Below are 24,850 nucleotides of genomic sequence, written 5' to 3'. Positions count from 1 at the left end.
ATTGACCTGTCTGGGGTCTCATCTACTCCTTTGTTTCCTTGTTGGGCATCTTTCAAAGCCTCCTGGATGATGGCCGTCAGTATGCTTCCATACCCAATGAAGGAGGCTTTTGAGGAATGTTTCTTCCTCTTCCCAAGGCTAGTGCTTTGGCCGCTCGGTCTATTTTTTTGTGCACGTAGCCATTCCAATCCACCTCATCCAAGGTGCGGGCTGCCACATTCTCTAGCACAGGTACACTGATCCAGTGCATGAGGGAATTGTAGCGTTGGCTAGAGAAAAGGGTGTGCATCAACTTTACCTGCATGCGGATCTCAGCATCGAGGATGTCTTGTATACTGATTCCGTTGTTTGTCAAAACTTCTTCCCTCTTCATCTTCAGCAGAGCATACACATCCCTCTTACATTTTTTTCTCCACCTTAGGTTCTAGCCCCAGTGCTTTCTCTACCAAGACTTGGTTTAGTGGTACTTGCACTTGTCGGGCATTGTCCCCCCTTCCCACCATCACCATTCCATATTATCAGTTGAGGTTGTACATTCTCAAGAACTCTACACACTTCGTGTGGTCAGGTTCCTATGCAAACTTCTCTAGGTACTTGTGGAGGTTGCACTGTTCCACTATTCTCCTTGCAGCCTGCTCCTTGGCTCCCATCTTCTCAAGGTTGTGAATGATGTGGAATTTTAGCTGACTATAAGCCCGATTTTCCAAGCTGATGCCATACTGCGCTCTCTCTTCCTCCGTGAAGGGGAGCCAGTGGGCATGGTCTTGTTGCGACATCTCTTGTTTCTGTCATGAATCATAATGCCCATTAGTGCTTATTTTTCTTTCTTTCTTTCTTTCTTTCTTTAAAAAAAATTAATATATATACAATAATTTGCTGAGAAGAAAGACTTTATGTTGTTGAATGAAAGCATTACGATCCAATACAGATTCTTCCCTTCAGACTTTCTATGTTTTATTTCAAAGTTTTTGTGACATTCCTCCTACATCACCAGTTTCTTATGTGTTTATGCATTTGCTTGATCTTGATTGGTTTTAATTTGATTCACCTTGACCTTACCCTCTCCCCTTCCAGATTGAGAAGAATCCTTTCTAGGATTGAAGGTTAGGAGGTCAAGGGTGTTTAGCATTCAGATATAAGGTTTACTTGCGCATGAGCCAAGTGTAGAATTCTAGGTTATATTCCAACCGAGCCTTGCAGTCGAGATTGGAGGGTCGGGTACTGACGTGTGTGATGTAAGTGAGGACATTTGTTAGGAAATCACCATAACCGACATGGCTAGCTATATGGAGCTCTTCTTTGGTCAGGAGACAATCAAGATATGGGTGTCCTTGGATGTGCTCTTCCATGGGTCGGTCACAAAGAGTGGTTAACACTCTATATGAGATGGGTGCGACATAGGTTGGGTCATACTTCGATGTCTTGATTGCGCAGCACTGCTCAGTGTTGGTCATGATTTGACACCCTTCGAGTTCCCACTACAATTGCACAATGTACCAATTTGTAAAAATGGGGAGTCGATGTCAGCTAATGCTTTCAACTCCTCGAATTCTTTGTTAGTGATGGAAGAAGTCACACGCTTATTGTAAGATGTAATGAGGCGTTTGATGGCTTGTTCTCTTGATATCTCAATGCGTAGCAACTTGGAAACAGCTGAATGAGGTGTTTTGACAAATGTAAATTTGAATGTTTCCCAGGAACAAGGCATCATGCGAACTTCCGTCACTAAAGGCTCTTGCAACAGGCCTAAGTCCAAGCGGTCATAACTTAGAGCCAGTGACATGAACGTGGTATTTAAGCATCTAAGACAAGAAATAATGTCATCCCCTATGTCTTCGGCTAGGTCTGCGGCTAGAATTAAGAATGATTTCAGCTCATAAGAGGGTTTAAGGCCTGCAGGTGGCTGGAGTGGTTTGATGGGGCTAGAAGGCTCTGCAGCAGATGGTGGCCGTTGCCTATGAAGCGGTGGTTGAGCCTCATGGATAAGTGTTAGAGTAGAAGCTACTACAGATGGGCTACTACACTTGGATTGGGTTTGGCAAGTCTTATCGACACTAGAAGGGGTTGAAGGGGGTAATGACGTTTGGAGTTTGGGCTAATAGGCTTGCTCAACTCTTCTAGGCTTATGCATGGGTGAGCTAGTAGGAAGCGGGTTTGGAAAGCGCTAGGGCTTTTGGTTCTGAGGTTCTATGGGGCTCGGGGTGATCAAGCTTGAGGGTGGTGTGTGAGTGGTGCCTTGGGCCATTTGGGCCTTAGGGATCCATAGCCATGCATTTCCCTCATAGTAGCCTTGCGCATGCAAGAGGGCTTTAGGAACCCATCTTGGCTTAATCATGCTTTGATTTCCATAACTGCGTCTTGACCTCTTGGGTTTAGAGTTTCTTGTGTTATGAGGACGTGGGCAACTACTCCTAGGCAGTGTTTGCAGTTGTTTAGGCCTCCATTGAAACTTAGGGTATTGGGCCTTAGCTTTTGCTGCTGTGAGAGGCGGCTCATGAAACTCAGTGGATGGTGGTTGAGCACTACCCCCCTCTGTAGACTTGGGTGTGAGTATCTCTACCAGTGGCCTTGCAGACTTTGATGAGGTCGCGTGGCCCTTGCTGAAGGCTGTAATAATGCAGATGTTGCCTATGGCAAGGTGGATGCGTTGCGACCCATAATCAACATTGCAGTGAGTTTTCTTTTTGAAGGTTCACCTTGGCAGTGACTTCGTGCCTGCGTCTTTAGTGCTTGGCAACACATAAAAGATCATCGGTACAGTCTTAGACTCGATAGCAACAACCCTACACTTGCCGAGAAGTGCATATGAGCGGCCTCTATATGGGTTTAATTGGGCATCGGTGGGCTGTAGTGGTGGTTTACCATGTTGGGTCCAATGATCATGAGTTAAGACATTGAAGTCAGCTCCCTCATTGATCAAGGCATTGAAAGCACATGTTTGCTTGGCAGTGACCGTGATGTGGAGGTATGCGGGTTCTATGACTTCCTCATCCTCATCATCTGTTTCCGTGATTGTGGTGACTCATATTCTGACAGGGGGTTCTAACATTGGTGGCTCATGTAGCGAATGCATGGGAAGGTAGCACTTTTTAATGCGACTTCCATTGAAGAAGCCTATGCCCTCGCCATCTAGAGTCTCGAGCTCGATGTTGCCAGTTCAGCTGATTGCTCGAACTTTGAAAGGCCCAAGACCTCTAAACTTCATTTTTTGCTTCTGTCCTTTAACTGAGTACAGGAGCACTAAGTCACCCTGTTCAAAGTCATGCTGCTTGACATGCTTGTCAAGCTAGTTTTTGCGTCATGCCTTCTCACATATGAGCACATGAGTGGCTAGAAGGCGAGTCTCCAAGAGGCGTTCTAGTTCAACCAGGTGTTGCATCCATGTCTCCTTTCCTTCCCATCATTCTTGAAGTGCTATTCTCAGGCTAGGAATGAAGAACTCTACTGGTAGTATTGCCTCAGTCCCATATGTCATCCTAAAGGGAGTTTGGCTGACTGTCCTTTTATAAGCTATACCGTAAGCCCACAATGCTGCCATCAGCTTGTTTTCCCAGTCACTACATGAAGTAGAGATTAATTTGGTTAGGATGTTTACAAGAATCTTATTTGTGGATTCTGCCTACCCATTTGCCTGAGGGTAGTATGGAGAGGATTTTTTATGGATAATTAGAAAGGTGGATAGAAGATGCGTTATCACTTCATTGATGAAGTGCGTGCCCTGGTCACTGACGAGTTCGATGGGGCAGCCGAATCATGAGATCACCTGCTCCCATAAGAACTTGACATTGTTCTAGCATCATTCTTTTCGTGTCACTCTTGCTTCTGTCCATTTCATTAGGTAGCCTGTGGCCACAATGATATATTTGGCTTGCGAGTATTGTGCCGCAGGACTCATGGGTCCTATAAAGTCAATCCCCCATTTTTTGAAGGGTTATCATCCAATGATTGGGGTCAAATCCATTTTATCCTTGCGAATCGGGACCTTTGTCCACTGACAATCGTCACAATGCTTAACGAATTGTGCTGCGTTGTGAAAAAGTGTGGGCCACCACAGTTGAGACTATAGCACCTCGCGGGCTATCATGTCTCCGCTAAAGTATCCCCCAGCGATTTCGCTATGCGCCTTTGTGAGCACATCATGCATCTCATGCTTGTATATGCATCTACGTAATGACCCATCTTGCCTTAACCTATATAATTGACTTGCTATCAATTGATAGGGTTGGATTTTGAGGATAAGTTGCCTAAGTCGGGCCTTTCTATTGGTCACTCAGGCAGTCCGTGCTCCAGCACTTGGACGATGTCATCTTCCCAATATGGTATTAGATCAACCTTGAATAAATCTCTCTCGCTGGAAAGGTTAAATAGATGGGCGTCTGGTAATTCGGCAATGCCTTGTCCAACAACCTGTCCCATGGGGATGCGTGACATGTGGTTAGCCATGTATAGTGTTGTTTTCCCTTCCATACAACCATGGAGAAGTCGAATTCTAAAAGTAAAAGGAGCCATCGAGCTATGTGTCCTATAGCACAGGGTTTGTTCATTAGATATAGCAAGGCTTGATAGTCCACAAAGAAAGTAAAAGGCGTCGCCAAAAGATAATTCCGAAACTTCTTTACAGCAAATACCATGGCTAAACCCTCGCTCTCAGTCGTCGAATAGTTTATTTTGGTCTCAGTGAGTTGTATGCTAGCAAAGCTCACTGGATAGTTGAGGTTGTGTTTACCAGGTTGGCACAACAATGCCCCCACGAAAAATTTCTAAGCATCAATATGCATGTGGAAGGTAATGGTCCAATCTAGGGCTCGTAGGATCGGTGTAGTACTTAGAGCCTTTTTCAAATCCTCGTATGCTCATTGACATGCTTTAGTCCATTTGAAGACGATCAATAGCTTATACAAAGGTCTAGCAATCATTGCATAATTCAGCACAAACCGTTGATAGTATCTCGTATGGCCTAAGAAGCATTAAACTCCCTTATAGTTGATTGGGGGTAGAAGATCAACAATAACCCTGACTTTCGAGAAGTTAGTGGCAATGCCATTATTTGACACCACGTGCCCTAGGATGTATCCATGTTTCACCTAAAACTGGCACTTTAAGGGGTTCAAGGAGAGATGATATAGGTGGCACCGCCCAAAGACGGCTCAGAGTTTGTCTAAGTGTTCCCTCTAGGTTGAGTGAACACACATGTCAGCCATGAAGACCTCCAATTCCTTGCAAATCATGTCTTTAAATATGGTGCACATGAGGCATTGGAAGGTGGCTGGGGCATTAGTCAACCCGAAGGGCATGACTATGTAAGCAAAGACATCCCACTTAGTGGCGAAGGCAGTCTTATGCCTATCGATAGGATGCACTCACACTTGATTGTATCCAGAGAAGCCGTCCAGAATGCTGAAGGCCTCTTTTCCTGCCACTCTTTCGATCATGTGTTTGGTGTATGTAAATGGATAGTTGTCTCTCTTGGTGGCAGCGTTCACCTTCTTGTAATTGACGCACACTCTAATATTTCCGTTTTTCTTCATCATTGTGACACCCAGTTTGTGTGCTCAACTTTGTAAATGAATCCTACTCTTATTAGCTTTCCAATCTCCTCTTTGACTGCATGAGTGTGTTTTGGATTCATCGGGTACGGTCGCTGCTTGACTAGTGTTGCGTCTGGCGTCATGGGTATGCTATGAGTCACTACACTCAGATCTACCCCCTTAAGCTCTTCTAAGGACCATGTGAACACATCTATATACTCTCGTAAGAGAGCAACAGTACTCGTCTCCTCTTCCTCAGTCAAGTCATCAGCAATTAAGACCGGTCGGGATGTCTTCCCCTCCTGTGCTAGGTTCACCTCCTTGACCTTGGCTGGGTCCCTCGATGGGCTCATTTGTTTGCCCTTGGCATTTTTGGCACCCAGCAGGATTACCACCCTTTCACACTTCTTGAATTCCGTAAATCTCTTCGAAAGATCCTATGGCTTTCTTTTCTCTTCCGGTTGCGTGCCCCTAAGCTTCTTTGCCTCTTCTTCCTTCAACCGTCTGTGCCTCAGGTGGACAAGTAGGTTGTCATTGGTGTATCTAGTCTTGGATGGTCTAGGTATTTTTGGGTCGCTATTGGAGCTTACTTCTGACTCAGAATTGAACTCGCCATTTTTGCTAGAAGAGGTGGTTTCTCCTGGCGGTTGTAGCTCAGAGGGTGACTCTGTTCTAAGCACTAATGTCGTACATGGTTGGGTTAGGCTTGCTTGTTTGAAATCTATGGCTCCTATGTGTTCCAACCAAGTGCGGTCACAATCCATACGCATGACCCCTTGTTCTATCTTAAAGACACTCTTTTTCTGTGGCTTGGAGTCTGCTCGTATCTGTTCTATTTCTCATCCCTGTATGTCTATCTCACCCTCACTTTCATCACTGAAAGAATGATAGTCTTCATACTCGTCATTGGAGTCTTCTTCGTTTGTCTGCTTATCGTCCCCTAGATTTTGGTATATATCTTGTTTCTGATCGGGGACTAGGGCCCAATTGTACATCATGTTTAAGTCATGCACCCTAGTCCATTGCCACGTTAGCTCTTCTAACAGATCTTGGAGTGGCTTGAAGTTTGTTGTTGGATTGCGAGCTAGCTTGCCACTCAAATACTTCAGAATCTCTTGGAGGTCCTACTTATTATTTGGTACTTGGAATGTGATAGGTTTAGGTCACCCACGAGGGGTTTCTACCATCATGCAGAATGGTATAGAGGGTGTGCATCTTTTGACTTACCAACTATCTTGATGGCTTGCTTGTATGCCTCATGATTTGAGAATGGCAAGTCAATCATAGCCAGGACATGCATCCAGTCCCGCTCATCCTCCGGGCATGGGATATACTTGGTCAAGGGTCCATAGGACTCTTTGACTCAAACATTACCTTTAAGCATCGTGAAGATGGCATCCAAGTCAACTAGTGAGGTCTTCCAAGTGTCCATCTCTACCCTCATAGCTTTTGTTCTATTGTTGCCAAGGAAGATTAAGCTGTTACCCCAGTCTTTGATGACTTTGGAATTGCACATCCAGGGTCGGCCTAATAGGATATTGTAGTCCACTCCCTTCATGACTATAAAGTCAACCAAAAATTGGACGCGTGTGACTTTCAGCGACCAATTTCTAAGTACCCCGAATGGTTTCACTCTCATACCGTTTGCCAATGTGACTTGAACCTAGCGGTCTTGACAGGCGGGTTTTCCCAAGTTTGAAGCACTGTGTGGCTCAGCTCACTAACCCCCACTCCTATGTCTATGATCCCCTTCCTCTTTGTGTCGCCTAGGGCTGAGACATGTAAGACCGCATGCATCTCGGTAACTTCCTAGAAAGCATTAACGTGCAAGGAATTAGACACAGAGTGCAGTGCCAGACTCGGTATTTGTATCTCTGCATCATGGTCGTGCAGGTCTATAGCAGCTTGCTCTCATGATCTTTGAACCCACTGCTTCAAGTCTAGCCATAGGGTGGAATGTTTCTTAAGCAGGTCTCCGAGGCTCATTGTCACATGGATGGTCACTAGCATGGTGAGGGGGTTGGTGGTGGCTGCTAGTCTCTCTCCTATTCCAGATTGTACTAGTGACTGGCCGTGACTGATTTGATGGTCTGTAGCGTCAAGGTTTTGCCTAAGTGGTACCGCTTGTGGCAAAGTCGCGTCTCTCCCTTTTGGTCGAGAGGGTGAGACTGGTATGCTTATGCTGGAGAGATCTTCGATCTTGTCCTCTAGGATAGGCTCAACATCCTTTAGGTGCTCTTGGGCCTCTTTTACCCATTCCTTCACTTTCTCGATTGCCTCTAGTTGGCGCTTCGGATGCGGGTACTCCCCTACCTTAGCACTTCCCTTTTTGGCTGTCTTAGGAGCTAAGGTTTTTGCCTCCGCATGAGTGACCTTCTTTCCAACAGGTAGAGTAGTGGCACTCTCAATTTTCAATGTGATCTTAGTTTTGGGTTTCTTCTTTCTCTGTCTACGGCTCTTTTTCCCGATCGAGGCTGCATTAGGTTGCTAGGACCTGGTAACAATATGCCGGCTTTCTTCATCTATGCTCGAGTCATGACATGCAATGGGATAGGTGTGGCCTCCCCATCGAAGTTCTCAACGTCGAACAGCCCTAATGGGACATATGGCACATTGGCTGAATTTGAAGATGGGTTTTGTTTGGGACAGCCAATGAAGAGATGAGTGATTCTGCACTCAGGGCACCTTAGATTTGCCTTGTCTCTATTTGGTCGCTCCCTTTCAGGACAATGCAATGAGATGTGCCCTAGATGACTGCAAGTCCAACATGTGACTCGATCCTGCGTCTGCCCTCCTAGGCCTCTACCTTGGCCTCTTCCTAACGCCATCACTGGTACCGTTTGATAGTCCATAAGGACTGCATTGCCCTCATCGTCATGCAATACATATGGGTACACATAAGTCTCTTCCTCATTTGGCTCCTCCACGTAGTGGATTGGAGCATCACTCGGAGGATGGGTTATGTAGGAACCAGGCGGTCTAGGTATGCCTATAGGATTTATGTCCATTCTAGGAATAGCTTGTTAAACATCGTTAGGCGCAGGAAGGGCCAATGGGACTCCCCTTCCGAAGAATTTTTGGGGTTTGCTCGCTAGGTATGGCTGGCCATATGGTTGTGCATACGAAAGTCTTCTCGGTAATCTGCAATGCATGACGTCGTGACCGAATCTACCACAATTAGTGCAAGGTTATGACCTAGGGTCTTGACATTCCACTGACAAGGGGTCTCTACCACAGTACACACATTGGACGTGTGGGTGTGTTTGTCATCTCAACATAATGTGTAGTATAGCTATCTCCATTTTCACCTTAGTCAAGCCTTGGTTTGTCTCAATGGCTTTCCCTTTGTCCTGAGCCATTAGACGTGATCGTTCACTAGAGGCTGACGCTCTCTCTAAACTCTACGAGTTGGTCTCTTCTGAATTTGAGCTCCTAGAGCTCCACTTTTTCAATTAGTCGTCTACTCAAATGGCCTCTTCAAACACCCTAGCTAGCGAGTCTCTACTGCTTGCCAAGGCCTTATAAAGCTCCTCACTTCGTATTCCACTAATAAACACAGTGGACACCGCTCTTTTGGTAGGTTTTTTTCCCGTGGGGATTCTCTTGAAGAGGCTCCTCACATGGGTAACATAGTCACGGATGTCCTCTTTCTCTTTCTGCCTAATATTCATTAGTCTTACTAGCAGATTGTTAGAGTATCTGGGCTCAGAGAATCTCTTGATGAAGAGGTTTTTGAGGCCGTTAAAGTCCGCTCGTTCTCCGGCATCTAGACTCATGTACCAAGTCCTACCCTTGTCGCCTAAGCAAAGCCTGAATGCTTGAGAGCGTTGAGTCAAGTCGGTGAGGCTGTTGGCCTCACAGACTTGCTCGAAATGCTCTACAAAGCTATATGGATCATCGTGGAGTTGGTACTTGTCAAGTTTCTTTGCAACAATTGGGATTTTAGACTGGCCCTTAGAGCCTTGATTTGCTCCTAATCCTGCTAGTAATGATGTCACTAGTGCTGCATCACTCTGCTCTGCTGCTGTGTTGTCGAGTAGTCGCTTCATGAGAAGCTCACTCAATATCAAGTCTCCTTCTAGGGTTCTCTCATGATCGGTCTGATTCCCACTAATGGATGATTTTTGATGCCGAGAAGTGCTTAAAAATATCCAAAATTTCTAAATTTCAAGTGAAAATAGACTTGGTCGAAGGCGGCAGTTGCAATCAATACAATTCTAAGAGGCAATGCCCGAAAGTACTTAAAAGACCCTCTAGAGGATAGTTGGTGAATTTTCATAATTTTTTGGCATGTCAAATGAGACCCTATGAGATGCTTCACAATGGGGGACTTTGAGACGGTCAAGCAAAAATTTCTAGATCACGAATCGAACATCGGACAAGGAAATGGGAGTGCCCGGACGGCCAAGGGCCAAAGGCCAAGTATAAATAGGATTTAGGGGGTCCAAAGGGTATGCCTTTTGGGGGCTCCCCTTGAAGCCCAACCAAAAATGAGTTTTGTGTGTTGGGGGGGGGGGGGGGGGGGGGGGGGGTTTCTGTTTTTTTCGGCGCAGGCAGAAGAAGGTGCCATTATTCTATTTGGTGGAGGAGGGGGGCTATGAGACTTACAAACAAACCCCCCTTCTAATTACATGCATGGTCTACACTCTATCTTCGCTCCTCATTGCCGATCTTCACACGTGGAATGGTTGCCCGGTGGTGGAGATGCAGTTTTAGTCTTTCTCTCTCCTCTTTCTCTCTCCTGCATAGAGGCACTTCATGTGGCAAGAATCAAGAAGAGAATCGAGAGATGGATGCTTGTCCAGGAGGCACCGAATTGTTCTAAGAGGCTGAGGAGGCTGAAGGCTAAAGATCTATGCTCAAATCCATGGCTGGTTGGTCGATACAAAGTCCCAATTAAATATTCAAAAAACCCAAAACATGCAAGAAGGTGGTATGCTCTATTTTATGAAAGAATTTTGCTTGTTTTTTATAGTTCATGGTCTAAATGGTGTGCACATGAGCTGAAATTTTATTTTAATGTTCCTTGCATTATGTTTGAGGGCTGCAATCACTATTATGAAAAACCCGTATTGATTTATAGCAATTATAAATTTTTAAAACTTGAAAAAACACTAATTTTGATGGAAATTGATAGTTTCTTTGATTTTGAGTGGAAAAAATGAATGGACATGGGGTAAAATAAGGGAAAATGTTGAGTTTTAGTTCCAATGATCAATCAATAGAAAAAAATTAAAAAATATCTACTTTCTATTAAAAATAAATAAGGATAAATAGAGAAAAATGGGAAAAAATGAGTTTCTTGCATTTGAAAAAAATGGAAAAATGAGATCTATGTATGTGACTTTTTGACCCTATTTTGTATTAAAAATAAATTTAAAAAAGAGAAAAATGGGAAAATTTGGATTTCTTGTGTTTGAAAAAAATGGAAAAATAAGATCTATGTATGTGAATGTGTGACGGGGCTGAAGCATAAGGTTAAGCCTCAATTTGACCCTTTTCCTTTGTGTTAAAGTGTGTATTTATTGATTTTACATACAAAAAATGACATAAAAGAACCTCTACACCTATGCAACGCAACAAAATTTAAACAGTAAGGTGGAGGATGATGTTATACAATAGTTTAAGTACTGAAATAATACAAAGTCTAATTGCTCTCTTTATGCATAAAATTTAGGATGCTGTTTATTTAGAAATAATTGATCTAGCAGCACGAGGTTTGCCTTGGTGCAAGGTTCCTGCAACGAAGCATTGCATATTAGCGAAAATTCATTAAAAGAGTTGTTTTTGCACGACACATAGACTGATTTCATACTATAACTTTTTGTGCACAATAAGACATCCACCATTGCATGAATCATACACAAGGTATCTATTCCTGAGATGCATAGTAATTGGTTGAAGTATAAATGACCTACACTGGGGAGAGTAAGGCATCCAAGATGTAAGTCTAGATGGTGGGTCCAAGCGGACAAGTAAGTGAGGACTTGTACATTTCTGGAACGACATAATATTAGTACCAACAGCGAAGTCTGTTTTGTATGTGTTATATGTGTTAGCGATGTATCGAGAGGCCAATCCCCAAGGTCTAGGAGGGTCGTAGTGGGGGGCTGCGGCAATTAGCCGAGGGGTGCCTCCTATGTTGTTCTACATGGTGAATTACACCAAAATGTGTAGGGTCTCCCTCTGAGGAGTTTGAGAAGATTAAGGGTTGGACTACAAAACACGATAAAAATGCAAAATGTACATATGATGGTAGGGCAATGTGTCCTATAGACGCTCCTAGCCTTCGCGAGGCCATGGGGTTATCTTGTGCATGTCAGAGGTCCAACTAGTGCTATAGCCAGTGCCAGCCTATTTTAGGTCCTATCAGTGGTGCATTAGCCGATAGCCGCCAACAAGTGGTGGTTCCGAATCTAGGGTTTCTAGGGACCAAATAGTTGGTTTATGTCCTCTGACAAGGACTGTCAAGCCAAAATACAAAAAGCAAAACATGCTGAGAGGGCTAGACAATAGTTGGAGATTGTAAGACGCTATTCTTCTCAAAGGAGCAGCCCGTTACGCATAAGTGGTAGTGGTTCTAGTAATCTAAGTGTCACAAGTAGCCCTTTGAGCCTGAATATCAAATGCGATATTTGCAGAAAGTCTGGCCACTTAGCTACTACCTGTTGGAGTAAGATCAGTTCTCTCCAACAAGGGAGCAAACAACCAAGTCCAGTTAACCATCGCGCACAAGGGAATAATCTCCAGCAAGATGAGGGACCAAGAAAAATACTGCAACGAGGAAAGGCTACTGTAGAGGAGTTGCCTCATGGTAGTGGAGTGAGCCTTATTGAGGCTATATGTGTCAATGATGCTAAAACTTCTAATATACAGGCTGTAACAAGAGGTCAAAAGATCAAAGAGGGTAACAAAGGAATTGCAAAACCTGTTGAGGAAAGCCTTAAGCAAGATGCCAGGGAAAAGCGAGTCTTGAATCCTGATATGGAAGGTGCACCTTTAAGACGTGTTGCTAGTAAATTTCATCCCAATAAGGATAAAGGATTGCCAAGAAAGAAGGTAAAGGCAAAAAAAGAGGCACCAAAGCGGATTGAAAGACCAAAGGAGAGAATGTTTTGGCGCGAGAAAGAAAACTTTGGCTAACTACCACAACTTTGACCTAGTAAGTTCTCTTTGCGAAGTCAAACCAGACGTAAATCTCCTACAATTGATTAAAATTTCTCCATGAGTACACAAGGAATTCAAGAAAATCCTACATATAGGGTATATTGTAGAACCTTTGGGCATAGCTAGAGTGGGAGAAGATTGGTTCGATCATGCTGAAACGCATTGCCCTAGGGTTCTAGTGTATGTGGATGGAATATTGGTGGAGCACGCTATCATGGACACTGGATCCTCCGTCAATATCATGAGTTCAGATTTGATGGAGAGGTTAGGTCTAGAGATCCAAAAAGATGGCTCCACACTTCTTAGGATGGCTGATGATAGTCTAAGACAACCGGAAGGTTGCATCACTAAAGTCCACATTACAATTGCGAGCATAGAATGCTATCTGGACTTTAGGGTGATAAGGTTTGCAGGACGTCCTCGCTATCAAGTTTTTCTAGGTAGGCCATGGATTCTACAGATAGACTGTCAAGTCGATATACCTATTGATCGAGTGATTCTAGGTCGAGGTGCCCATAGTGTAATAGTGGATGCTTACCCTGAGTCTCCTCAAAGTGAGAGAGCTCCATTATCCTCCACTGAACTAGAAACAATAGATGATCCATCTGGTAGTGAGACGTCATTGAGTAATGGATCTAAAGAAGGGTCCACTACTATAGAGGATATTTATAAGATAACCTTGAATGAGCCGATAGAGCCTCAAGATCGAATAAGAGATGCAGACGTTATTGAGTTGGACCTTGGCACGCCTAATGATTCGTGGCCAATCAAATTAGGTTCCATGCTCAGTTCTTCGGAAGAGAGAGAGAACTATGTGTCCCTAATTCAGGAATTCCATGACATATTTGCTTGGAGCTATGATGAACTTAGGGGTATTCCTCCCACTCTGGTTGTGTATACCATTCCTGTAAAGGAAGGTACCTGCCCTGTACGTCAGAAAATAAGGTGTATGCCTTTTGAACTAAGGGACGGGTTGTTTGAAGAGCTTCAAAAGTTGTAGAAGGTGGGTTTGATTTCCCAGTTTAGCATACTGAATGGTGTTTGCTAGTTGTGATTAGAAAGAAGAAGAATAATCAAATCCGTCTTTGTGTAGACTTTAGAGATCTAAATAAATAGACTATTAAAGATTACTACCCATTTCCGTGTATTGACCAAATTTTGGATCAATTGGCAGGTAGGGAAATATATTCGTTCATGGATTGCATTGTAGGGTATAACCAAATGATGATTATTAAGCAAGACAAGCTGAAAATGATATTTATTATTGTCTTCGGTACCTTTGCGTACCATGTGATGGCATTTGGGTTATGTAATGCACCTGGTTCATGGCAAAGAATAGTCGACAAGACCTTTGGTGACATCTCCCCAGAGGATTTAAAAGTATTCATTGATGACCTGGGGGTAGCCACCGTAAGAGAAAGGCAGTTGATTATTTTGTGGAAGTATCTCGAGCGTTGCAGCCAATTTTGCATAGCTCTCAACCCACAAAAGTGCATCTTTGGAGTGCCTTATGGGCTATTGTTAGGCCATGTGGTCAGTTTGGTAGGGATTGCAACTAACCTTGAAAAGATCAAGCTCATAGTTGCCATGAGTTTGCCACATACTCCAAAGGAAGTGCATAGCTTTCTGTCATCGGTAGGGTATTATCGAAGGTTTATCAATGCCCTGGCAGAAAGAACATTGCCATTGACGAATATATTGTCCTTTAACTGTTAGTTTGCATGGAATGATGCTTGTAAAGTATCTTTTGATGATGTGAAGCAGGAGCTTGCCAAAGCATCTATTTTAAAAGAACCTAAAAGGGACAAAATATTTTATATATTTTCAGTAACAACCATGTATATTATTAGCTGCTTATCCCAAATTTGGGAGGAGAAGTGGTACCATCCGATAGCTTTTGCTAGTCGGAAGTTGGGTATATCGGAAATTAACTACACCTATATGGAGAAGTTGTTCCTTGCGATGGTATTTGCAACCAAAAAGTTTAGGCACTACATTCTTTATGAGAAGGTGGTTTTTAATATGAAGGTGGAAGGGCTTCAATTGTTGTTGAATAAGTTACAACCGCCTGATCATTTAGCAAAGTGGTTAATCACTTTACATGAATTTGATTATGAGATTAAGAGCAAGCCACCGAAGCTACTGCGCATTGTCGAGTGTCTTGTGGATTTTGGAAAGCCTAAAGAGGTCTCCGCTAAAGGAAGTGACATGGAAACTTTGTTCAAGATTGATACGACATCTATTCCCTCCTGGTATGCTGCTATAACGGACTATCTTTCTACGAGAGAGACTGGAGCTACTTTATCAAAATCAGACAAGAGGAAAATTAAATAGCAGGCATTGAAATTTTCCTTAATTTTAGGAACACTATATCGGTAGGATGTTGATGATATCTATTGCCGATGTGTGATGCCTAACAAGGTTCCATTTATATTGGAAGAGTGCCGTGACTCCACTTGTGGAGGGCACTTTGCTGGGTAGTTGATGGCACAGAAGGCTTTAAGAGCTGGGTATTGGTGGTTATCCATCTTTTAGGATTCATTTGACTATGTCAAGATATGTGATACATGTCAAAGACATGACAGTAGAGAGAATAAGAAGCATCCATTTACACCGATTATGGCTACCCTTCCATTTGAGAAGTGGGCCATTGATTTTGTGGGACCTATTACCCTGTCGTCTACTACTTAAAAACAATATATTATAGTAGCAACTAATTACTTTACAAAGTGGTCAAAAGCATGCGTGACGAGGCAAGACAATGCAAAAGAGATTGCTAGTTTCCTACTTGAGCAGATCATCTGTTGTTTTGGTCTGCCAAAGGAAATTGTATCAGACCGTGGAACCCATTTTTTGAACAAGGTGATTAAAAGTTTGATTGAAGCATGGAAAATTAAGCATAATAAGACGACCCCCTATAATCCGCAAGCCAATGGACAAGTTGAAAGTACCAATAAGCAACTGGTGGGTATCCTATCCAAGATAGTCTCCGGGACTGGGATACAAAATTATATGTGGTGGTTTGGGCATATAACACGACGTTTAAGCGAGCCACTGGCCACACCCCATTCAAATTAGTTTATGGGGAGGATTTTTTCATGCCCTTAGAAATTGAGTTGCCAACCATAAGATTTGTAATCAATCATTCTTTGGGTGATGAAGATGCCCTATTTGAGCGGTTTACGACTATTGCCCACTTGGATGAACTTAAATTGCAGAGTTGCAGTAGGAGGTGGCTAAACGTCGAATGAAGCAGTTGCATTATCTAAAAGCAAAGAAATATACCTTTAAGAAAGGGAAGTTAGTTCTACACTACGATGCACGTTTTGACTCGACCCAACTCACCCAAATTGCAGGGGTCGAGTGTGTCACTCAGACCGGGCTAAGGGCCGAATGGAATTGTGCGCTGAGGAAATTCACTTGGACAGCAGGTAGAAGGCCGAATAGTAACTAGTCCGGTGGGCCGAGTAGGCCGAGGGCTGAGTAGTAACTAGTCCGAGTGGGGTTGGGTAGAGTGGGCCATGGGCTGAGGGTCGAGTAGTAACTAGTCCCCCGAGTGGGGTTGGGCCGAGTGGGACGAGGGCGGAGTGGCTGAATCAAGTGGGCCAAGTGTCTAGTGGTCCAAGTGATTCACTCAGATGGGTCGAATGAAAGGCGTCCGAGTGTAGTTGGTCGACTGGGCCGAGTGGGCTGAATTGCAAGTTGTGGACCGAGGGCCGATTTTGGGACTCGGCCCAGAATCACCATCACTTGAATGGGCTGACCCATGTGCGACGGCGGCTACGCCGGGGATGATTTCATTGAATCTAACAATCCGCACAACCACTAAGCATGCCACCTTCCAGATCACAACAAATATATAGCAATGAGGTCCTGATGTACCTAAATCACGCAAAGAACTCCCAATGGCAAGGTCGAATCGAATCAATGCTTGGAACACACTCTCGCTCTCTCTTACTCTCTCTCAATGTCAGGGTATGAAATGAGCTTTTCCTTGACCTCTTGGCTCTTAAATCCCTTCTCGTGTAAGGTTTTGATGTCCCCAATCACTCACTTGTCGACATTAAACATCCCAAGCATTCTTTTTTCCCATTTTTGCTTGACTTGTGCCCTGTTTTGTCATGTTTTACAATAGCAAACCCTACGCTTTTCCTATCCAGTTTTCTAATCCTAACCTACTCTAAATGCAACAAAATTCAAAGGCAAAAAACTAAAATGATTTCTCCATCTTTTCCAATCATCAAACCAGTCAAATAACCCAAAATACTTACTTGTTTCGAAGATAAAAAAACTCAAACTTTCTATCTACCTCAAGCTCTAGTTTGGGGATTAATCCCTTACTTCGATGCTTGATATGAAGCGCACGAGTGTTAAAGCTTGAATCCATTGGTCCCAGCAATGGAACCAAAATGTGGGAGCTTTTGCTCAACCTCCAAGACCCACGGACTGCTTATTAATTCAAGCATTCCAAGAGAGCTCTCATGGCTATCTCTCACCTAGCCAATGCGTCGTTGATCTTCTTAGGGTGTAGTGAGCTTACCTTGATGCTGAAATGAGTTGCCTCCTCCCTCACACAAGTTGGTAGCTCCACGATCCTAGATGCTATCTCAAGTATACTCAAGCCTCCTCCATCTCCAAGCTCCATCCACCATAGCCACGTGCGAGATAAGAGAAGAGAAGAGAAGAGAGAAGATGAGATGGTGAAGAGCTTCACCCTCTTGATCCCTCACTCCCACACACTCACTCACTCCCTCACACTCCCTCCCTCAAGAGCACACACACAAGCAAGATGAAGAGAAGAAGAGAAGAAGAGAGGACTCTTGTTAGCCACACACCAAAGAATGAGATTCCATTCACTTTTTGAACTTTATATATACAAACCCTAAAACCCCATGGGCACCCATCCCTTTTTACATGACCGGCCATTGTGGCAAGGTCCCTATTTCTAATTCCTTCTTCTTGCTTTATGACCTAAGCCTATACCCGTCTATTCCTTTACAAGAGTTTTTAGAGTTTTTGAGACGCCTTTCCTTTAACATTGCGCTTTTTGCCTCAGTTTAGCTTTAGGGGCCATCTCTACACCTTTGCTCTTTTTCCATTCTTTTTTCACTTTTTCCTTCATTTCTTTGCCATCTCAAATTGAGGTTAACACACACTGTTGTCTTGGTGTGCTGTTAATGGTGCTTGGCCAGGTTGGTTTAAGCTCTCTGCAATCTTAGGATAATGATGATGATAGCTTGCTTCAAGCTGAGAAGGGTGAGAAGGATTGTTAAGAGAATGAAGAGGAGAAGAAGGCACTAACATTTGCTTGCCGTATCCACACTAATTTACAAGTCATGACCTATGTTGTGACCTAGAGGGTGAATTACTTTTGTTTTGTCCCTTCATAAATCTTTGAGGAGGAGGTATTACAGTATCTTGGACATTTTAAGAGGTTTTTCATGTGTGATAAGTGTTTTGGGAGTGGATGGAATATCAAAATTAGAAGAGGATATTCAGGACCTGGTAGTTGAAGTGTGGTATGGTCAATGGATGAAAATGGAGATTTGGTGGATTCAAGGGGTACATCTAGATAGAGGGTAAGAGACTAAGAATGAGTGGTAGCTAAGGATGTTGGGAAGATATTTAATTCGTGAAAAATATTGCACTCTGACCATAGATGAAGACTTTGTTGTTAGGATCAAAAAATCTATAGGCTTTGTGGCCATAAGGCTCACCATATCCAATGAAGATAAGCTATGTGGCTCTAGGTGAAAATTTCAATTTGTGATTTGTAGTGACTAGAAAGGCTATGCATCCAAACATCTTGATATGTGATATGTCAAGAGGGTGGCCAAACCATAATTTCTAGGGAGTGTGATTGTGAAGAGAAGTAGAATACAACCTGTTTTGGAGATAAGTTGCAGTGGCAATTCCTTCTTTCCAATATTCTTTATGAAGTTGCACCAAGGATAGCATAGCCCTTGTTGCATTTAACATAGCGTAGTTATTTCATTTAGTAACTCCATTTTGTTATGGATGATACGATATGGTAAGCTTGTGATTAATTCCAAATGCTTTGCAACAAGAATCTTGAAACTCATTGGAGGTGTGCTCTCCTTCATTATTCGTCTATAGAGCCTTAATTCATAACTCATGCTTATTCTTAACTACTTCTTTGTACCCTTGAAATTTTGAAAATACTTGTGACTTATGATGAAATATACAATAGTATATCTAGAATAATCATCAATTAGCACCATGAAGTATTTTTCTCCTATGAGAGATACTAGATTGATAGGGCCACATATGTTGAAATGCACTAGTTGAAGGGGTTGAGATGTAATCAAATGAGATTTAGAGTAAAGGAAGGTGTGTGGCTTTTCTTAGAGCATAAGCTTAATAAAAGGGAAGTTGAGAGAGAGATGATGGGATGCCTAGGAAAAGCTTTTTGTGGATAAGTTGTTGGAGGACATGTTGAGGGGCATGACCAAGTCAAAAGTGCCATAGAAGAGAGTCTTGAGATAAGCTTGAGGCTTAGGTGGAATTAATAGAAGCATTAGTAGGAGGTTTAAGAATTAAGTAACCAAAATTGTAAAGCTTTCCTAATTCTAGGCAAGTGAGTTTAAGAGAAGGTGAAAGTAGCTGGAGGATATAATGGCAATGGATCTTGAGGAAGGTTAGCTATGGAGGTCGAAAATCATAGACACAAAGCATGATAGCTAAGACTAGGCAAGAATCTTACTCGAGTGAACTTGGTTCCAATATTAATTAACTTGGACTTATAATAACAATCTTGATTAGACAAAGACATACACTGAAAGTACAAAGTACAATAGCATTGCATTCAAATGATTGTGAAGTATACTCTTTTATAGTTGGAAGATGGTACCACTTTTTCCTTATTGTGCCTATGGGATACAAGGCAACTCTTCTAAACTATTGCATGTTCCTTGTCTTACTTCTCCATACAAAGAGGCTATCATAGGAGTGTGATTGTATATTTTTCAATACTCCTCATCAAACATAGCCATGAAAGCATTGAGTATACAGAGGGTATTAGGACCTTGCTAAGTGTAGTCAAGGAAAACTCAACCATATAAAGCTAGAGGCTATCACAAGACCTCCCTAAGTGTGTAGAGGCTATAGTGCAAAAGGTTACATGACGAATATAAGGCTTATGATTGGAGCATTATGCAAGTACATACACAGCTTAAAAGAGTTGGTCTAAATAGTCAGAAAAGAAGGAATGATAAGGCTTGTCCTTCTACTGTTGAGTGTCTTCTTCTTCTTATTATTTTCTTCTTCTTCTTCTTCTTCTTCTTCATGGTCTTCTTCTCCTTTAACAATTGCGAGGTATCCTTTTATGATCTCTTCTTGGCATGAAAGTTTTTTTCAGTGTGCCCAATTCTTTTACAAATATAATAAAGCATAAGTCACCTTAGTTTAGAGTAGACCAGGGTTAAGTATAAAAGGTAGAGATGTAGCTTGTGGGGGATCTTTTTGCCATTTCAAGCAATACATGCTTTGAGGTTCCTTCCTCCCACCAACTAAGAGGGTGCATGCTCTTAGCCACAAAGATATGGGGTGCATACCATGTCCCACCTTGACATGAGGTGAGTATTCATGTTGTAGCTTACATCTATGATTCTTAGCCTTCCATGGCAATACTAATTCATGCTTAGCTACCTTGGCTATGGCTTCCTTGCAAACATGGTGTATTTTTTGTATTTCTTTGCAAGCATGGTGTAATTCATAAATTTCCAGTTACTTGACTTGCTGTGAGAACTAGTATATTACATTGGTATCAGAGCATGGACTTTGATCCATATGAAGTGTCATTTTCATGGAGAATTTAGTTACACGGACAAGCAACAGGTATTTGGAGTACCAAGATTTGGTCACAAGGTTTAGTACAGTTCAAACCGTGACTAGTAAGAGTTCTCTATAACAAGTCCGCGGGATTGATTTTAGAGGTTTCTTGAAGGAGATCTTGAGGCAGATGGAGGTTCTTGGCCAAAATAGCAGGTCGTGGTCAAATGGAGGCCCATTTTGAAGGGTTCGTGATCCTAACTGGAGTCTAACTAGGATTACATAAGTTAAATCGTGATTACTTTTTAGGACCAGTTTCTCTCTCTTCTTCCTCTTAAGATTTTCTCAAGATTTCTTCCAATATTCATGGCTTCTACTGATTCTATATTCTCTCAATGATCTCTACTTCACAATGAGACATCAAAGCTTGATTCTCCATGTTCTAAGCTTTCTAAAGAGTAGCGAAACAGCTTGGTTGGAGCAATTTTCAACACGTGGTATATGAGGACCTATTGGCACAATCTGCACCGATCAAATCCTCACTTCTTACATGAAAAATCTCAGCTAATTAGCTTGGCTATGGCTTAAGCAAGCTTTGACAAGGATTCTTCACGTCTACTAGCAAGCATATTGACATATCTCCCACTCTCTTGATCATTCTTGACCTCCCAAACCCTGGTATGGAAAATTCATGAAAGTAATGAGTTTTTTCTGAAATTTCTTCAAAATTTCAAAGGGCTTTTGTTCTAACAAGAATCCTTGAGCTTCTTCAGCACTCATTGAACTGACATTGAAGATTTCTTGCAAGATTAGAGCACTTCTACTCTTGAAATGAGTCAAAATAGGGCAGTCGCTTGAATTCTTAGAAAATTTTATCTTTGAAGCATGTTATCATGGGGCTTTTGGTTCTTGATGCATCCTAAAGCTTATATGCATGGGATTATATCAAGAATTCAAGGTCTTGTATCAATATTGCAAGATTAGGGCTTCTTTTTAGCATTGCAAGTGTATGGGCAGCATATGCAAGCTTATGTGCTATAGTGGAAGAGTTATCCATCAAGGATTGAATTCTTCTATCTCTTTTGATACCTATTATTGATTCCCTTTCAAATCTCCAGCCACATTTAGGCTACAAGGATCACTTCTATCAAGATTTTGGATATTGGAGGTTTCTTGAAGAGAAATTGGAGTCTACGAGCTACGTAGTCGTAATGGGGATTGTAATTTGATGGTATTCTTGGCCACATCAAGTGGGAGTTCAAGAATTTCAAGGCTCATATGAGCATTCGAGCCTCCATAATCATCTACTTCAACAATGCAAGAGGTATTTCTTAATTTTGCTCTTAATCCCTTTATAATTCTATTGTTTGAGCCATCCATTTGTTGAAAAGGGATGATTAAGAGTAATCCCATTTAGGAATTACCATTTGATTGCATATAGACCCAACTTAGGGCTGAATGATGTCATGCTGAATTCTTTTCCTCTTACCCACCAAATTGTTGCTAATTTCTTTGATTTGTTGGGAAAATTGTGCTAATCCTAACCCTAAATTGTTTGATGTTATTGAGTGAAATATGGCTGAAAATAAGAATCAATTGGTAAGTGGAATAGAATTGTAAAGCAGTGAGTCACTACTGTAGGTATTCCTCACCCATATCCATTTCAATTCAGTCCTATTCCATTTTGTTCTTGCATATCTGATGGACCAAAAAACAGGCCGGCACTGGCTCATGCACTAGCCGGGCCTCGTCACTACGCACAAGACAACCCCTCGGCCTCGCGGCCAAGAGCGTCTATCAAAATCTCTGCCTTCCTAAACATTGCGTTTGTAATACATTGTAGTCCAACTGATCCTAACCCAATATTACTCCTCAGAGGGAGTCCCTTTCACATAGCCAAAAGGCTCGAATCACATACACATGGGGTTCCTCCTACGGCTGAATGCCGTCAACCCTCTGCGACTTTCCTACACCTTAGGGATTGACCCCTCGATGCGTCGCTCAACATTTAGACATTTCGCACAAAAGTCGCTCAAGGTACCAAATAAGCATGTCCAGGAATGTACCATTGTCCTTACTTATCTTTCCCCTAGACCCCACGACTAGCCTATGGCTTAGGGTGTCCTGTCTCTCACTCAACGTAGGTCAAGGCCCTAATGAAAACAATTGTTGTGCATCCAGGATTTCTGATACCTTTAAATATTTCCATGATTTATGCATAGTGTGGATGCCAAGTGCTCAAACAATTATAAAACCAATATTGTGCACATATGGAAAACATCCTTTTAATGATTCTCAACTACCGATCTTGCTTCGTTGCATGGGCCTAGCACCGAGGTGATCCTCGTGCTACTAAGCTCTTAACTTTAATTATCATCCGTCCTAAATGCTATGCATAGAAATCAGCAACTTTCCCATCATTTCACACGGCATTTAGACATATTTCAACTCCTCTACCCTTCCCCGTTTAAGTATTGCATCGTTGGATAGGTTTATAAGGTATTTTGACATCATTTTATGTGTAGAAAGTGGAAAAAGACACAGTAGAACAAGAAGCTGGGGTTGAACTGAGGCAAATCCTCATGCTTCAGTCCCCACAAACATTCACAAACATTGTTCTCATTTATCCTTATTTTTCGAAACCCAAAATGTATTTTTCCCCTATTTTTTAGGGTTTTTTCATCCTTTTCTTGTATTTTCCCCTATTTTTATGTATTATTTAATTACTAAAAATTCAAAACAAATTATGGGCTATGGCCCTTAGTTCCTTCTTGCAGAAAAGTGAAAGTTTAGTTGGTGTTCCTATTTACTTTTCCATTTTTATGCCAAAAAATCATCATTTTCCCTGATTTTTCATGTTTTACGTGTTTTAATGTATTATTTTGAACCACAAGATGCATATTTTTCTGCTTTTTTGATTATGACCAGCAAGAACTCATGAAAAACAGCAACATACACAATTTTTAGCCCACATGAACAACATTTTATCAATCAAAAGCCATGAAATCTCAAATTTCATTTGAAAATTTTGAATTACCGCTTATTTGCATGTTTCGGGTTTCGTGTCCATGGCTGCAAATTTGGAAATCAGCAGCACTTCATGTCCAGCACAATCACAAATCACCATTTCCAGCCCGTGGAGCAATCCGATCCATGCCGGACAAGCCTCCACCATTCTTTCTTCTTCCTCCTTCTTCCCACATGAACATGCCTTTAAGAGAGAGAGAGGGAGGAGAGAGAAATATTGATTTTCTCTCTCCCTCTACAGGCCACCATTCCCCGCGTGGATCGAAGCGATATGGAGCGTGGATCGAATGTGGAAGCCCTCTGCCATTGACTTCATGGCTTGCTTGACAGAAAAGATCTCCATTTGGGGGGGGGGGGGGGGGGGGGGGGGGGGGGGGCGCGTTTTTTTCGGCGGCTGAAAAAATAGCCGCCGCCCCCCCTTCATGACGTTTTTTTTTAGAGGGGGGGGGTGCCAAAGGTCAACCCCCTCTCTTCACACCCTTTGAGATTTCCTTTTTGGCCCCTTTTTGGGCACCCCGGCCAGTTTTTTGGCCACTTCCTCATACGGACTCCGATTGTCGTGCTGTAAATTTCTGGGCGTCCCTCTTGGCATTTCGGACTGGCCTGCAGCTCCCACATCCCGTCTTGACTGACAAAAAAATTACTAAAAATCTGGATGTGTCACTTGGGCGCCCGTCGACTGCTTATGCTTAAAATCGTCCTAGACCGAGCCGCTGCCTTTGACGGTGAATATTTTTCCCTTGAAATTCATAATTTTTAGCTATTTTTAAGCACTTCCCGGCACCAAAATTCCGCTCTCATTGGCGACCACGGGATAGGGCGACTCAGCCCGTCGAATCCACGAACATATCTGCACATAAACAACCAAAGAAGCATCAAACTGATACAAAACAATTATATAATAAAACTCAGCACAATGCTCCCCCTACCCTCGGACAAAACCAAGGCATGACAGCCACAAGGAGTAGGCCTAGCATCATCTAATAGAAGATCCGAAGTGAGTCACGAACCAGCTGCTCCAACACAGCCAAACTAAAAAGAACCTATCAAAGAGGTTGCCCTAAGTGGTAGTCTGCACTACTTACCAACTAAAGACAACACAACTAGGAGCTCCTACAAGGCGAGGACTCCTATAGCCTGATCAAGGAATATTTTCTTTCAGTACATGTCTTCTTTTAGGGTTTGTACTGGATGAACATACTTGGGCATGTAAAAAGGAGGGAGCTGAGCGTAGTGACCCAAGGAGAATAGGGCATCGGCCTCAGGACCTGTCTCGGCACCCAAGAACCTACCAAGCCCTCGCAAGGCAACACTTAATCCTTTTCTAACGCTCACTT

At 42.7% G+C, this 24,850-nt stretch overlaps 1 protein-coding gene across 1 annotated transcript in view; it reads left to right on the top strand.

Annotated features, from left to right (window-relative positions):
* The window catches only part of LOC148034231 (regulator of telomere elongation helicase 1 homolog), a 62,378-nt gene extending 53,080 nt beyond the window's left edge, over nucleotides 1-9,298 (top strand). The window contains exon 16 of the mRNA XM_087680462.1: nucleotides 9,215-9,298. Within this exon, the coding sequence (XP_087536588.1) occupies nucleotides 9,215-9,298 (84 nt within the window). The remainder of the gene's footprint in view (nucleotides 1-9,214) is intronic.
* The last annotated feature ends 15,552 nt before the right edge of the window (nucleotides 9,299-24,850 follow it).

This window comes from Lygodium microphyllum, chromosome 6 (assembly GCF_053477565.2).
Source record: "Lygodium microphyllum isolate KBCC chromosome 6, Lygodium_microphyllum_v1.1.10, whole genome shotgun sequence".
In the NCBI taxonomy this organism is placed as follows: Eukaryota; Viridiplantae; Streptophyta; class Polypodiopsida; order Schizaeales; family Lygodiaceae; genus Lygodium; species Lygodium microphyllum.
Note: the sequence above shows the minus strand (reverse complement) of the source record. Positions and strands in the feature narration are given on the sequence as shown.